Source organism: Cheilinus undulatus, linkage group 5 (genome assembly GCF_018320785.1).
Source record: "Cheilinus undulatus linkage group 5, ASM1832078v1, whole genome shotgun sequence".
NCBI classification, from domain to species: Eukaryota; Metazoa; Chordata; class Actinopteri; order Labriformes; family Labridae; genus Cheilinus; species Cheilinus undulatus.
The window spans coordinates 4,794,753-4,812,240 of record NC_054869.1 but is presented as its reverse complement, the minus strand read 5'-3'; the positions used below and the strand labels follow the sequence as shown (position 1 = coordinate 4,812,240).

Genomic DNA, 17,488 nt, shown 5'->3' with positions numbered 1-17,488 from the left:
GTAAACCTTTTTTTCTTCGGTTGACTGACTTCTACTTTCACGGATGTTCCCATGGAGATTGAGGATTAACTAACCCAACCTGGCTTATGCTAGCAAAGGTACAGGTTATTGACAACCATTGTTTTGTCTTCGTCCGCAGAATTAAAACTTATTATTTTAAACTCTTAGTGAGTTTTATTTACGAGAGCTGTTATCTTACGGAGTTTAAAGTAACCCCCATCTAAAGCGCTTTCTGGCTCGGGTTTGTATGACAACCAACCGGGCTAAAGCTAACTTGATGTAAACAAACCACCAACAACGGAGATCAATTCGGTGTGAGTGTTATTTCTCATGACGAGAGAGCAGGTATTGTTTTGTGTATTACAGTAATAAAGACTTAAGTTTAACGGCACATTCATTTTTTTACAAATTAAGTTTGTTGAAATGAAGAAATTCATGAACATTACCTACTGTTTAGGGATCAGGTGTTACGGAGTTTTCTGTTACCCGAAGAAGACAGTTCTGACAAACTGGGAAATTTAACGTACTGGATATATCTGCCTGAGTTTTGGTCTTTTACAGTAATAAAGCTCTTGTTGCTGAGTGTAATGCTAAATGTTCCTCTACTGCTACTATTTGATTGTCTTCTACTTATCAAATATAAGTTTTACATTTTGTTAAATTAAATCAGGGTGGAGGAGGAGACTGGGGTATGTGGGACTCAGGATTTTTGAGGGATAGAGGCGAAAATGAATGGCACCTCTGTAAAACAGTCAAGGGCTTATGAAACCATTTATCCATTGATTTAACAAAGATACACGAGGGAGCATGTGAATTAAAAAATAGAGGGCACTAAAGAGGACAATTTGTATAATTATGACTTCGTAGAGGACACCAGTGAGGGCTCTTTGTCAATTTTTATCCACTTAAAGGGTACACAAGACGGCACTTTGTCATTTTTTCCCATGAAGAGGGTGCCTGAGTGGGCAGTTTAGTTTGCCAAATTTTGTCCACTTAGAGAGCACTACACCACATTTTTCCCACTAGGAGGGCACCTGAGAGTCAGTTTAGTTTGTCATATTTTGTCCATTTACAGAGTACTAAACCAAATTTTATCCACACAGAGGGCACCTAAGTGGACAATTTGTCACATTTTGTCCATGAAGAGGACACCAAATGTGCACTTGGACAAATTTTGTTCACTCAAAAGGAACCATAACGGGCACCTAATGTGTTTTCCTACCACAGTGGCATACAATAGGGCACTTTTGAGGCCACAGAGATTGTGGATGGATAACTGGTAACCAAGAGCACCACATTAATTTTATAGTCAGTGCCGAATTGCCAGTCATTCTGAATTTGACCATTGTGATTACTAATAATTCAGTGAAAAGGGAAAAAATGTTACATTCATCATCATTTATTATTTCAACTTGGATGTTTCTGAACTTAAGTAAAAATAAAAATTGTTACATTAATGACAAACAAAGAATTAAATTAATTTCAAGCTGCATTTTCAACACAGAGAAGAGAGTTATTTTAATATATTAGCATTTTTTACAAGTGCATTTTATGATACTTTAAAAAAGTATGCAGAAACAGTAACAGCCAATTAGTATATCTACAGTTTTAGAAAAAACTAATCATACCAGCAACCAATGATTATATGTGAAATATTTGTGGCAGATTTTGTCATATTTTCTTCAAGTATATAATTTATTGGTATTTGACACTGACTTGGGGTGAGTGAAGTGGAGGACTGCATGTTGCTCATGGGGCACTAGTTGCTTGTTCATCAAATACTGCATTTAATACCTTTAATGATTATATGGGTCAGGCTAAATACATCATAAATGCAGTACATCAAATTTTGCTCACCACTGCTGCTTCAGTCTGCATGAACAAAAATGTTTGAAGCTGTTTTATTTGCTTTATTTTACCAGAAATATTCCCTTTGAGATATAAAATGTCTTCGAAGGAAGTCAGGGTATTATAGCACAAAAGATTAACACAAAAATCAAGCGACAGACTATGAAAAGTGGAAAATATTGCACAATAAATTAGCAGTGTTGAGCAGTAAAATGTGTGGTCACACTGGTCAAAGGATTCTAGTTTCAAAACATAGATGAAGGAGCAAAAATGTTAAACACTTTGACCAAAAGCAACACAAGTTTAATAACATGTTTGTTAAGTAGGGATGCATACGTGCAATTTAACATCAGTATTGGTTGATATTGAACTTTTAACAAACATTTGCAAAACAATGTGTGCACAAACTGATGTCAGCTGGCATTTAGCACATGTAACAGCTGAATCAGAGAAGAGATTTATTATTGGGAAGAAGACGTGGCCTGTTGTATAAACCCTAATCTGTTTTTGTGGTCGAACATGAGATCATGCTGGTATTGTGGGAGTGTTACACTAAATACTCTTGTCTTCTCAAGAGTCTCACTGTCCTCCATCATACTTCTTTTTATTGTCTCCCTGTAGAAAGTCAAGTGTGGTTCAGCGATGGATGAGCGGAGTGAGACAGAAGGAGAGGCACACTCCCAGGAAACCAGAAAAGGTATCATGGAAAAAAAATGCACAAGGGCGTTATTGTTAACTGGCCCAGGATTCAGCTGATTCAGGTAAAAACAGTAATGTGATCAGTAAAGGATTTAAGCACAGATTTGTTTCATCAAATTTAAAGTTTGCTATGCTTATACTCCCCAACTGTGTTCAGTCAGTGGAGCAGACGAAAAAGTATTTTCCCCATTTGGCTAAAAGTCTAAATACCATATCACTTACAAGGCATTTATGAGGGCATTTTCACTCCTAGCCTGGTTGGTTTCGGTTGAGACCAACTTGTGTCTTTCTGCCAAGTTAGTGTGTCTCATTTGTGCTGGTGTGTTAGCTTTCAGTTTAACCCTGGAGCAGACCTAACAACCCAAGCTAGACCACTCAAAAGATGGGTCTTTGTTTGCTTTTTCTGGCTCTGGCAGGTTCATTCAGGAAGAATAGCTCTTTCTTAGATAAAACCAGCTTCTATTCATTATTGGTTGATTTCATGATGATACATTGGGGAAACTCATCCAAGGAAAAGCAGAATTAACCTAAACATTTCATGAGCCAATTTCTTCAGCAAAAAGTGCTTTAACACTTGACAAGTGTTGCAGATACAATTTGGGTAAATGAGCAGATCATGGTTCTGCAGGACTGACATGCAACTTCTCCTTAACTGTCTTTGTAAGTGCCTTCAGCATCTCAAGTACATCAACACATCACTTCCAAGCTGCATTTGGCCGGTTGGCCCACCGTGATAAATGCAGGCAGTAAAAACAAATGACCAGAGCCAACATCAGTCTGTGTAGTTGTCTTTCTTTTTGGAACTTGAAAGTGTCTGTGGACCAGCCATTTCTAGGAAGGAATAGTCTTCCTGTCCTTCCTGGTTCTTCATGCAAAAACTGACTGATTAGAGGGCATTTTACTCATGTGAATCCAGACCAAAATTGTGGTAATTTTGCGACTATGTAAAAATTTGATTGATCATTCAGACCAGACCGAAAAAACTAGGTGTAAAAACGCCCTGAGACGTTCATGGCCTTTTTTTCTTTTTCTCCTCTCAGGTGTCAGATATATTACAGAAGAGCTGTTGTTGAAGCTGACTGGTTGCCAATCCCTTGCTCTGGTTCGTTCCCTGAATCTGTCATCCTTAACTGGAGGCAAACATATCAAGGTCTGGATAATCTTCCGATTCATAAATTATAAATCACTGATATAACTAAGATCATATGACTCTTCCTGTATTCTGGGTCCCATCAGCTTGTGCCTGTGTTTCAGTTCATAGAGAACCTACATGGCTGTCAGGGACTGCAGATTTTAAACATGAACCACAATCTGATCCAGAGGATGGAGAGACTGAACTCTCTGACACAGCTCAGAGAGCTGCAGCTGGCTCACAACAACATACAGTGAGAGTTACACATGGACACACAGCATTAATCTAAATTTGTGGTATTATTCTGGTCAAGGCCTACACCTCCTAACATAACCACCAACTTCTAGATGAACACAAACAGCATTAATTAAGCTATTGCTTCATGCAAGATCATAGTCCTACAACCAGTGATTCAGCTTTTCTGGCTATAGGAAGCAAACACCGAGTTGTTGCACTTTCACACACTTAAAAAAGGAAAAAGGATGGAATCAAAACTATAGGTGCTTACACCACATACCCAAAGTCAACACAAAAGCCCCACATTTATGTACAGGTATATTGTAAAGGTGTGATGTGAAGCATTTGTGCTTTTGTAGGAGGATTGAGGGACTGGAGCTCATGTCTAGTCTGCAGCATCTGAACCTGTCATATAACAGAATTGAACATATTCCTTTGTGGCTGGGAAAGAAACTGCAGTCACTGCACACGCTTCACCTTCAACACAACCTCATCACATCTGTGAGTACACTTTATGTATGTGTATAAAGATGTTGTAAGAGAAAACTTGTTAATAAAGATGCTAGAAACAGATATATAAAAGATAAATGCCTAAATTATTTCTATTATATGTATCTGTGTGTGCTTCTAGCTGTATGAACTATCCAGACTGCGTTCTCTGAGCAGCCTGTCAGAACTGTCTGTCTCTGATAACCCAGCCTCCTCGCTGCCACATGCCCGCCTTTTCATGCTCTACCACCTCAGGACTCTTGACAGGCTGAATGACCAGCCAATCAGTCAAGAGGAGAGGGAACATGCCCACAAACGCTTCAGCGCCGGTACCTAAATTTATACAAAACCATCTGATTAAAGCAAGAAAACAAATGGCTGAAATTACAGCACAGTAGTAGTTTTTTCATACTCAAGTACTTTATTTACCTTTCTAATACTCAGAGGAGCTCACACGTCTGCAGCAGGAGGTGGACGGGGGCCAGTCAGAGCTAAGCTGGCTGCAGATGAAACATCAGGATGCAGTGACCAAACTCCACCAGCAGGAGGAGACAAACAGAGCCTTGACAGCTGAGATAGATTTACAGCACTACACTAACACAGTGCTGGAGCATGAGCTGAACACCAAGAGTCAGCTGGTAGGACACATGCTGTATATACAAGTATACCCTTGTCTAAGAAGTGGAAAGCCTCTGTACTGAGAGAGATACACATCTAAACTTTGATCTCTGAAGACCTTCTGTCTGTCTGTCTCCTTCCTCTCTATCCTTTTGTGCAGTCATTCTCCAGAGCTGTCCCATCTTCTTCTGCTTCAGAGGTTTCCTCTCTTCCACAGGTAGAATCACTAACAGTTTAAAGCTGAGGTATCACAGGCAGATAAATCACAAACTGAGACTGATAAGTGATTGACGGATGATTCTCTTAATCCGGCCCCCAAGCTCATATCATATACTTATTACAACTGGTCTGCTGGTGTAAGGTCTGCAGACTTCTTCCAGTATACAAATTTAAACTTTACCTTTTTAATTTAAAATATCCTTGTTAAGTCATAGGAATAAAAAAGGAAGGAGTAAGAAAGATTATATGAAGTCAGAAATGTTTTTATTTCATATTTTCAATTTTGCATCTCACAATTATGACCTAAAGTTATGATTTTGACTTGTTATTTTTATATTTATCTTTTGGATTCACAATTTTAAATTCCAAGCTATACATTTACCTTTTTAACTCATTATTTCTAAAATTAATCTCATGTTTTAAACTTTTGCAACTCCTAACTTTGACTTCTAATCCCATATTTTTACCATATAGAATCAAAATTTAACCTCACAGTACAGTTGTATATTTTGCTGATATTTAAGGCCATTAGATGATTTATACTGTCGATTTGCACATACCATAGTTTGGCTGTAAATATTGGCAGAAATTTTCATATCTGCTGATATAGAAATGTATCTTTTTAAGCTATTACCTGCCAATACCGACATCATGCCGATAATATTGTACGTCCCTCTTACACACAGATCAAGAGGACAATCAATTATATTTATGCTCTCTAAGTGGTTTGTTGATGGCATTTATCACTTATTGTGATAAATGTTTTAGCACCTATGAACTAGCAAGCTTAATCAAGGGCTGCATGTAATCTTCATAGACAAGGTCATGAGCAAAAAGTAGACATATGTAGGGCTACATGATTGAATAAAATGTATTTGCCAACACTACTAGTCTGTGACGATTAAATGCAACTGTTAAATTATTAGGCTTACTAGTAAGTAGAATAAGTTTCTATTAGTTCATCACAAATATGTGGCAGATGGTCAAGTTTTTTCCCCATCTCTCAAATTCAGGTTGTTGTAAATGATGTCAAATATGTAAAACCTAGCTACAGTTAAGATCATCTGGTGACAATATATTTATCCACAGCTGTTGAAGGTTTTTGTCTCAAGGACTTGTTTGTCTCTTTAGTGCTGAATAGTTCATGATATACTTTGACATTAACATTCAATCTCCCATCATCCTTAGCTCCAACAGACCCTCAGACTCCTGCTGTGTGTTTCAAGGTAGCTTTCAGCAGAGTGAAGTGTGGTTTATTTTTGCATGTGTGTGTTGTAATGATTCAAACTACATGTCGTGCCCAATGAGTTCTACTGGCACTGACTGATCAACAAAAATCCCATGTTTCTCCACTTTGTCCTAATTTCCAGGTTCCATTTGCTGTACTTTTTATGATTCTGCTGTTTTTTAAAATCCTGTAGCTATTTCAAATTAAAAGACTTTTCTTTGTATGTCTTCAGCTGGAAAACACAACAACTGAACTGACAAGAGCTCTTCACAGACTCTATGGACTGGAACAGGAGAGGGCGTTCTACAACGTAGACACTAAATTCAGCCCTCTTCCTCACTGCAGTGTTCAGGTTACAAAAATACCACACACACACACACACACACACACACGTATGACCGTGTAAAAAGGCACATCTGTAATGTATGCAGTCTAATTATGGAGAGGCATACATCAATATTTAAATGCTTTAAAACGCCAGACTACAATCTATTACAGTGGTTCCCAACCTTTTTCCTCAGTGCCCTGTGAAAAGTCTAATCAACCCATGACCCACATGAAAAAGTTTAATTGATGTTAAAAATATACATCAGTTTGAAACCCCTAAGGAAACAGACCTACACATTTAAAAGGCAAGCACACCATTCATACACATAGCACATCAAATTGCTCAAGGATAAAAGCAGAACATTCATAACATTAAATGTAATTAAAGACAGCAAAAATGCATTACAATAAAAAATCCATCCATTTTCTACACTGCTTATCCTGTTCAGGGTCGCGGGGGGCTGGAGACTTTCCCAACAGTCATACAGAGACAAACAACCAGGCACGCTTACACTCACACCTACGGGAATATTAGAGTCACCAGTTCAACAAGCATGCTAACAAGCATGTTTTTGGTCTGTAGGAGGAAGCCAGAGTTCCTGGAGAGAATCCATGCATGCATTAGAAACAGCCAAATATGACAACTCCGAAGCAGAGTTTGCATCCTTAGTTTTTACATTTTTACTACAAAGGAAGATGAAAAAATCTGAAAGTGAAATCCATGTGGAGGTTTATCTCCCAGAGGAACTGCTAAGGTAATCAAAAGGTGTTAAATGTGTCTGATTCGGCTGAGGTGACAGTGATTTAAATCCCATTTCTGACTTTACTTCATGATGGGATTGGATAATTTAATACCTACATTTGAAAACATCACACACCTGATAGAGACCTTTGTGAAAGTTTTAACTTTTTTCCCATCAGGAAGACAACATGAATGAATCTGTGACAGAGAATCAGACCATTAAGGCTCAACACATCAGCCAAACCATCACATCAGCTCTCAGCAACTCCTCCTTCTCATTGGAGACAAGGGATCAGGATTTAGATGTACAGACTGACATTGAACAACCACGCTCCCCTCCTGAAGACTGCAGAACTGGGAAGCTTAAAGGTAGGGACAATAATTCTCCTTTTTTGAGTGCTTTCATGTTGTTTATGCCAAACTCTGAATGTCGCAGCATCTGAATGTCGCAGGTGAAATCATGACTCACCCGATCAGGCAACATTTTCCAATCTTCTGTTGTCCAATTTTGGTGAGCCTGTATGAGCCTCAGTTTCCTGTTTTTACCTGACAGGTGTGGCACCCGGTGCGGTCTGTAGCCCATCTGCTTCAAGGTTCAAGATGTTGTGAATTCAGAGATAGCATTCTGCATACCTTGGTTGTAATGAGTGGTTATTTGAGTTACTGTTGCCATTCTATCACCTCAAACCAGTCTGACCATTCTCCTCTGACCTCTGACACCAACAAGGCCTTTTTTTGTCCACACAAGTGCTGCTCACTGGATATTTTCCCTTTATCAGACCATTCTCTGTGAACCTTAGAGGGGTGTGCACTTAAAAATACCAGTAGATCAGCAATTTCTGAAATACTCAGACCAGCCTGTCTGGCACCAACAACCATGCCACAAAGTCATTTAAATCCCCTTTCTTCTCCACCATTCTGATGCTCGATTTGGACTTCAGCATGTTGTCTTGACCATGCCTACATACCTAAATGTATTCACTTACTGCCATGTGATTGGCTGACTAGGTATTTTTGTTTACAAGCAATTGAACATGTATACCTAATAAAGTGGCCGGTGAGTTCATATAATGATGTTAGTGCAACAACTGTTGTGGGATGTTGGGAAGTAACTCATTTACAGTATTTTGAGTAAATTTTGTCAGTTTTTCCCACCTCTGCCAGTAATGCTGTCCTATTGGCTCTGAATCTTAGGGCTTTTATTTTGATAGCGAACTTAAGCGCTAGCAGCCCCGTCATGTCTGGGCATGCCTTTAGACTGCGCAACTGCGCGATTTTAATTAGCTCGTTAAGTTAAATACCACAGACGCTAAATACGGCAGAAAAATATGTTATGGGCGAAAGTTGGTCTTAAGTGAAGGCTACCTGCAGCAGGAGACACAAAATGCGTAGTGAACAGTTACTACACAACGGAGAAACACGCAACAGGTAATACAACACAAATGCTTTACAACTACGCTCATTTAAATTGGGCCTTTCGAGAGCATTAGCTTGCTAGCATTAGCCTACTCCGTGCTTAGCGTTTCCCTGTTTTTCTAGTGAAAATAACCTAGAAAATATTCGAATACTGTCAAAATTTGAAGTAGCCTTCTTATACATTCCATTAAACCTGATTAAAAGGCAAAAAATGACTTTATAGTCAGCTGTATTTGAAAGACATCTTTAGTCTGGCTAGTTAGAGTTAAGATTCAGACTCAGGTCAATAAAACAAAGCATGGGAAATTAATACGGATATAATGTCGCTGTTCTTTTTCCTGTGTTAGGATTATTCTAAGGCCACCCAGACCTCTGAAAATAATATATTAAAATGTTTAATTCATGAATGGTGTGATTCAGTTTGTCAGCTGCAAAATGAAGTGACGGGCACATTAATGCATCAACATAAATAATGTAATGAATATGTTCAAATGGGCAGTTCTGCCTTATAATTAACTCTAAAGTATGCGGTACTTTTACTAGTATTTTAAATTAGTTTAAACAACTAATCACCTTCAAAACCAAGGTATTTGATGAAATTCAGACATTTTTTATCAGTTCTAACTCTAAATGCCATGTTTAAAGATTTTGTATAAATCTGTTTTTCTTATTGTAGTTCACCTTTACATTCTGATTGCTGTTTTATAATCCATGTTTATAATGTTGATATGCTTTCATTTGTAGCTCTGGCTGACCTGCAGTTGCCCAGTGAAATAGAAGAAGATACAGAAGATACACTGTGTGAGGAAAACAAAACACACAAACGGGTAACATGGGCATGGCTTTCCTTCAGAAGCAGTGTGATACAATGACTATTCAAAATGGAGTAGAAATATTTAATGTAAACAGAATTTTTGTGTAAACAAAAAAATCCACATTAAACATTCTACTCATTTTTTAATAATCAGTTTCAACAACTTGAGAATATCTCCCTAGTCTCATTGAACTCATTGGTAAAATAATTCTAACACATTACTGATGAATCTGTTCAGCAGGAGGAGCCGTGTTTTCTTGGTGAAGGATCTGAACTGAAGCAGCACAGAGAGGCTGATGCGAGGCAAATACAGATGGACTCGGAGGTCGAGGAGAGTGAGACATCAGAAACAGAGAGAAAAGAGGTTGAGACACAGGATGCTACAGATGCCCAACATGTAAGTGTTGCTGGTTTTTTCAAACAAACTTTGTTAGGAGGTAGAAAGATAGATTGATAACATTAAGTGTCAGAAGAACAAGAAGCAAATATAAAATTAAAAACTAATGTATAACAAAACTATTTTAATCAACATTTTGAAGTGACAAAATATTGAAACAGTTATTTGAAAGTACACTACAGTCTCTCCCATCTTTCTTTACACATGTAAGGGAGGGGTGTGTGTGTGTGATGGGGTAAACAAATTGAGGACAGAAACTTTGTGTGGGAAATGGCATATGCCAGTTGTATTCTTCATTTTGTTGTGAGAAACATTTATAAAGGAAGTCTTGTTTATAAATGTTTGCAACAACAAAACAATGCCAGAAAACAGTGAGTGTCACTTTTCTCACTAAGTACTGTGTGTGGTCTCTGTAAAAAAAAATCTGACAGTCAAATCTTTGCATCAATAAGCAAACCCTGACCCTTGTATATAATTGGTAACAGTTTAAGTTTGAAGTACAGACCCTCAGCCTGAAAGTCACATTGCCCACCTCCTTGGGTCACTTGTGATGTTTCGCTTGAGGAGTCTTTTCAGTTCAACTACCTCTCCACAAAGTTTGTTTACTTCACAATATACCTTTTTTTTTAATGGAATACAGAATTATGATCTGAAAAGGGAGATAAGCTGTTCAAATGTGACTCTGACAGACCAGCCTTGGCCACTGACAGTAGCCAGTGAATGAGGTCAAACTTTGAAAGCTTCAGGTTGTGTGCAGTGATGATGGTTGCACTTGAGTTAAGGATGACATATCTCTCAGCACGTTGGACTAGTATTTTGCTATTGTACATCGTATATGTATATGGTCACAGTCATTCTCCAAAACATGTGGGTTTTTTTCTTTTTATTAGTCCTCGTTAGTATAGTGGACAGTATCTCCGCCTGTCACGCGGAAGACCGGGGTTCGATTCCCCGACGGGGAGGCTTTTGAGCCTGGAGCTTTTGTGCATGTTTATAGGAGTCTGTTGCATGTGCATGTGTGTGAATTCCTGGTCCATGTGTTTGTGGAATGTTAAATAACTGAGTGCAAAGGCAGACTTCCCCCAGGTAATACCAAAGTATGTCTTTTTCTTCTTCTTATGCTCTCTCTTCAACATCATTTTTTCTGGTAGGCAACCCATAAACTAAACCCTGAAAAAAACACATTTCAAATGTTTCATGCAGACAGAAAAGAACAACAAACTTCTATTTATTTCAGTCTCAGCAAGTTAATAGCTGTTCAAACGTAACACTGTCACTATGAGCAGTGAAGTGGCCCCTCACAATAGCCAGTGAATGAGGTCAAACTTTTAATAGCATCAGGTTGTGCGCAGTGGTGATGGCTGCACTTATGTTAATGAGTTGTTACACTGCAGATTAATATTAAAATTATAATTTTTTGATTGGTTTACACAAAACAATTCATATTTACAGTTTAAACAACTGAAAACTAAGATTCATTGCTCCCAAGATGAGTTGAAATAATGTTGTGCATCCAGACTTTCCTACTTGCATCCTCTTGTTTTGTTATTTAAATGTCTGCAGTATTTTAAATTTTGACAAAAATGCTCACAGAACTACTGACTATTCACTTATCCCCAAATATATTTTGTGTTAACTGCTTTTAAGCTGATAGTAGCAGCATGCTAGCACCATAAACTTTAGTGAAATAGCAGTGCTTTGTAATATATTTTGATCAGCATTCAACATTTCATCCCACCAAGAAACACAGAAGATTATGATATTGTAACCATATGTCACATATACACTGAGAGTAATACTGTATAACCTAGGAGTATTTCTTGTCAGTCCTCGTTAGTATAGTGGACAGTATCTCCGCCTGTCACGCGGAAGACCGGGGTTCGATTCCCCGACGGGGAGACTTTTGAGCCTGGAGTATTTGTTTATAAGAGTCTGTTACATGTGCATGTGTGTGAATTCCTGGCCCATGTGTTTGTGGAATGTTAAATAACTGAGTGCAAGCACAGACTTCCTCCAGGCCTTATTGAAGTATGTCTTCTTCTTCTTATGCCCTCTCTTCAACATCATTTTTTCTGGTAGGCAACCCATAAACTAAACCCTGAAAAAAACGCATTTCAAGTGTTTCATGCAGACAGAAAAGAACAACAAACTTCTATTTATTTCAGTCTCAGCAAGTTAATAGCTGTTCAAATGTAACACTATCACTTTGAGCAGTGAAGTGGCCCCTCACAATAGCCAGTGAATGAGGTCAAACTTTTAATAGCATCAGGTTGTGTGCAGTGGTGATGGCTGCACTTATGTTAATGACTTGTTACACTGCAGATTAATATTAAAATCTGTGATTTTTTGATTGGTTTACACAAAACAATTCATATTTACAGTTTAAACAACTGAAAACTTAATTAAAAAGTCTTTTTTTTTTTTTACTTAACCACCTTACAGTAGTGCTTGGTGAATAATTTAAAAAATTCTAGCACAGATCTGCTGTTCTAAAATCAGCTCTTGGGTGAAAACAAATACTGATAATGTTATTTTAAGGTTATTAAAAAAATTACTGATGCTATAACACTAACATAGAAACACGGTGAGGGATAGAAAGAAGCAAAACAGATGAGCTACTATGTGTATAGCCTATGAGGAAAGGAGAGGGGTGCAGGGGAGGGGGCAAGATGAGTTTATGCTGGTTTTATATTGTGGGAAAATACACCAAGAAAACAGATGGTGCAAATAACATTTTATAGTGATGACAGTTTATTAAATAATAGACACAGGTAGAAATTTAGTATATTATAGTTATTAGGAATATGATCATTAAAAGGAATGATCATTTTTGCCGGGTTTTTTTTTTTTCGATAAAGCTTAGTTCCGCTTAAAGACACAGGTCTGTGGTAGTATTTCTTATATTATCCTTGTTGATCATCTTTTGTAACTCATGTCAGTGATAGTAGATAATGCCAATTAAAGTTTTTTAAGGATAGAAAATCTGTCTGAAAAATTTATCAAGAGGTCAGACCAGAAAATTCATTTGAAATTGGCTGATAAAACTGGAATAAGTATCACTTTGGTTTTATTACAACAAGAGACAAAACTGTTTAAAGAGAATGACATTTTATAGATTAAGCCACATAATTTTGTTGTGGAAGTACACAAGATTGATGCATTACACTTCACTATATAAAAAGTTTCGGTTATTTGTTTTCAAATATGCAAATATTTACTACACAAATTGAGTTGGGGTTGGCATAATCGTTCATTAATTGTTATCGAGGAAAGAAGTTTATCATAATTTGGATTTTTGACATAATCGCCCAGCCTTACCTTACAGTATCTAGTGACTTACAGTCAGAATTTATATCCATTCTCATTTGTGTGTCCTAATATCTGCATTCTGTACATGTCATGGACAAAAATGTTGAAAGAAGGGTGTTGTGCTCTCTTTAGATTTTGTATCAGTTTATTCAAGCAAAAGCAGTTTAAATATTCTTTAGGCAGTAATTCAGTTCCAGTCTAAATTTCTAAGGCTATTCTCTCCTGACAAGAATTTCCATAAAGTTTGAATATTTGGAATTATTTAATTTGGAAAAATATAGAAAGCTCAAAAGTCCTGAAAACATTCCTCTTGTAAATTTAAATGTAGAAATTCTGTAGGTGACAGAAACAACAGCAGCAACAGGTTGTTGTCTCTTTAAGAACCCCTCCCTCTGGGGGATCTCCTCTCTGAGGGGCGGGCTTTTCATTGCTTCTATTCACTCCCATTTGACAGAAGATAAGCTGTTGCTGGATGTTTCTCTGTGATTGGCTGTGAGAAGGATTTCCTGTGTTGATTCAAAGGAAGGGGGAGAAAGGAGAAGAGGATGTGAAGTTTGTAAGAGGAATCAGAAAACAGAAAATATGGATAAGGCAAGGGTATTTAGAAGAAAGTAAATGGGGGGAAATGTTATCTCGGAAAGATAGAGTTATAAAAGAGAGGGAGAGGGGGGAGGACATGAAGGATGTTACCCAGCAGCCTCGTGTGGTCCCGGGGAAGGAGGAGGACTGTTAGACTGCTGTGAGTACTCAAAAACAATCCGTGTGCCTGAACTAACTGTAAATGATTAATAGCCTAAGTAGTGTTTACCATAACAAATAAAGTTCAAACAGATACAATGAATATATTTTATGACATGGTAGTAATGGACAAATTGTTCCACTGTGCAAAGCACTGGACAAAGAGGAGCTCGGCTCACCTAGAAAACCTTATCATTCGTCATAGACTAACCAGCATGCCATTTGTGACTGGAATTAAAACTGCTGAACTGTTAAAACATGTCAGATATACAGTAAGAGTAATACTGTATGACCTATAGGCATTTCTTGCCAGTCCTCGTTAGTATAGTGGACAGTATCTCCGCCTGTCACGCGGAAGACCGGGGTTCGATTCCCCGACGGGGAGGCTTTTGAGGCTTGAGCATTTGTGCATGTTTGTAAGAGTCTGTTTGTGCATGTGTGAATTCCTGGCCCATGTGTTTGTGGAATGTTCAGTAACTGAGTGCAATGGCAAATGTCCCCCAGGTATTACTAAACTCTGTCTTCTGCCACTCTTCAACACCTTTTTTTTCTGGTAGGCAACCCATAAACTAAATGCTGAATCAAAAAAAAACATTTGAAATGTTTCATGCAGACAGAAAAGAACAACAAACAAACTTCCAAACATTTCATTCTCAACAAGTTTGAAGATATGTGTTCTTGTCGCTCAAACTGGCTCTCCTTACTACTGTATCACTCAGAACTGTACCTGAAAACATTTTGATATTAGGCAGCAGTGTTGCTCAGGGCAGTTGAGACTTGTTAGAAACCAGAGATTTGCTGGTTTTGCAAGTTTGAAGGCAGTGTGATTTTATTTGAGCAATGGGATGTTATTCCCAACGGGGAGACTTTTGGACAGCAGTATTGCTAAAGACAGGTGAGAGATTAATTAGAAACTCCAAAATTACTTCTTAAGTCTGGAGTGTGGAGGCAATATCACTTTTTTTTTTTTTTTTTAGATCACTGTAGAAGACCTCTTGCGAGTCCTCATTCGTATAGTGGACAGTATCTCAGCTTGTCACGCGGAAGACCGGGATTCGATTCCCCGACGGGGAGACTTTTGGGGCGGCAGTATTGTTCACTGGCATGTGAATTCTCACACTTTGCATCTGAATCGCTTACCACGCACGATTTATGTGCTCACACAATACAGTCTGATGGTTGTGCTCGACCTCAGTGCTCACACTGGACAAGTGAAGTCAGGACGGACTGTGACAGAAATCTGCAGTTCTCTTTTTAAAAATGTCTCACACACTGAGGGTGAAGTGTTTCCAGTCATATTCTCTCTTCTCCACTTTCTTTCTCTCTCTATCTCTCTCTCTTGCTCTCTCTCTATCCCACACACACAAACATCATTGTGCGTGTCAGCTGTAGGTCTGCAGTATGATTTTTTTCTTTTTTTTTTTTTTTACCATTCAGGAATTCCTGTTGTGAGTCCTCGTTAGTTGTAGGCAACCCATAAACTAAATGCTGAATCAAAAAAAACATTTGAAATGTTTCATGCAGACAGAAAAGAACAACAAACTTCCAAGCATTTTATTCTGAACAAGTTTGAAGATATGTGTTCTTGTCGCTCAAACTGGCCTTCCTTACTACTGTATCACTCAGAACTGTTCCTGAAAACATTTTGATATTAGGCAGCAGTGTTGCTCAGGGCAGTTGAGACTTGTTAGAAACCAGAGATTTACTGGTTTTGAAGTGTGGAGGCATGTGATTTTATTTGAGCAACAGGATGTGAATTTTGGAAACTCCAAAATTACTGTCTTAAGTCTGGAGTGTGGAGGCAATACCAACTTTTTTTTTTTTTTTTTAATCACTGTGGAAGCACTCTTGTGAGTCCTCGTTAGTATAGTGGACAGTATCTCCGCCTGTCACGCGGAAGACCGGGGTTCGATTCCCCGACGGGGAGACTTTTAAGGCAGCAGTATTGTTTAGTGGCATGTGAATTTGGGCATTCACTGTGCGATTTCAAGCTGTCCATATGACAGTCATGGCACAATCTCAACTCACACTGTGTGTCTGAATCACTCATGACGCACTACTTATGTGCTCACACAATACAGTCTGATGGTTGTGCTCGACCTCAGTGCTCACACTGGACAAGTGAAGTCAGGACGGACTGTGACAGAAATCTGCAGTTCTCTTTTTAAAAATGTCTCACACACTGAGGGTGAAGTGTTTTCAGTCATATTCTCTCTTCTCCAAGATCTTTCCCTCTCTAACTCTCTCTCTTGCCCTCTCTCTATATCCCACACACACAAACATCATTGTGCGTGTCAGCTGTAGGTCTGCAGTATGATTTTTTTCTTTTTTTAATTATTTTTTTATGATCACTGTGGAAGGCCTCTTGTGTGTCCTCGTTAGTAAAGTGGACAGTATCTCCACCTGTCACGCGGAAGACCGGGATTCGATTCCCCGACGGGGAGACTTTTGGGGCGGCAGTATTGTTCACTGGCATGTGAATTCGGGCATTCACTGTGCGATTTCAAGCTGACCATACGACAGTCATGGCACAATCTCAACTCACACTGTGCATCTGAATCGCTTACCACGCACGATTTATGTGCTCACACAATACGGTCTGATGGTTGTGCTCGACCTGCGGCTCACACTGTACAAGTGAAGTCAGGACAGACTGTGACAGAAATCTGCAGTTCTCTTTTTAAAAAGTCCCACACACTGAGGGTGAAGTGTTTCCAGTCATATGCTCTCTTCTCCACTTTCTTTCTCTCTCTATCTCTCTAACTCTCTCTCTTGCTCTCTCTCTCTCTATCCCACACACACAAACATCATTGTGCGTGTCAGCTGAAGGTCTGCAGTATTATTATTATTTTTTTTTAACCATTCAGGAATTCCTGTTGTGAGTCCTCATTAGTATAGTGGACAGTGTCTCCGAATGTCACGCGGACGACTGGGGTTTGATTCCCTGACGGGGAGGCTTTTGGGGCAGCAGTGGTTCAGATGGTTGACCTGGGTTGGGAAATGGAGTGTTCGTGCATCTTTATAAGAGTTTGTTGCATATGCATGTGTGTGAATTCCTGGCCCATGTGTTTGTGGAATGTTCAGTAACTGAGTGCAATGGCAAACGTCCCCCAGGTATTACTAAACTCTGTCTTCTTTCTGTCTTCTGCCACTCTTCAACACCTTTTTTTTCTGGTAGGCAACCCATAAACTAAATGCTGAATCAAAAAAAAACATTTGAAATGTTTCATGCAGACAGAAAAGAACAACAAACAAACTTCCAAACATTTCATTCT

The 17,488-nt window shown here is 38.6% G+C and overlaps 1 protein-coding gene and 4 non-coding genes across 11 annotated transcripts in view; all 5 read left to right on the top strand.

The window, feature by feature from the left end:
- The first annotated feature begins 8,847 nt into the window (after positions 1-8,847).
- cntrl (centriolin) overlaps positions 8,848-17,488 on the top strand; it is a 59,349-nt gene continuing 50,708 nt past the window's right edge. For 3 of the 7 annotated variants that reach the window (XM_041787121.1, XM_041787122.1, XM_041787117.1), the window contains exons 1-3: positions 8,848-8,967; positions 9,700-9,782; positions 10,008-10,166. In XM_041787121.1, coding sequence (XP_041643055.1) covers positions 10,083-10,166 — 84 coding nt within the window. In that variant the 5' untranslated portion in view covers positions 8,848-8,967; positions 9,700-9,782; positions 10,008-10,082. Of the gene's footprint in view, positions 8,968-9,699; positions 9,783-10,007; positions 10,167-14,022; positions 14,215-17,488 lie in introns of those variants that run through there. The other 4 variants (XM_041787120.1, XM_041787119.1, XM_041787118.1 and 1 more) reach the window with 4 other exon arrangements.
- Positions 11,057-11,128, top strand: trnad-guc. Its single transcript has one exon. It is a non-coding gene; the product is annotated as a tRNA-Asp (tRNA).
- On the top strand, positions 11,994-12,065 carry trnad-guc. Its single transcript has one exon. It is a non-coding gene; the product is annotated as a tRNA-Asp (tRNA).
- On the top strand, positions 14,527-14,598 carry trnad-guc. The gene has a single exon. It is a non-coding gene; the product is annotated as a tRNA-Asp (tRNA).
- On the top strand, positions 16,069-16,140 carry trnad-guc. The gene has a single exon. It is a non-coding gene; the product is annotated as a tRNA-Asp (tRNA).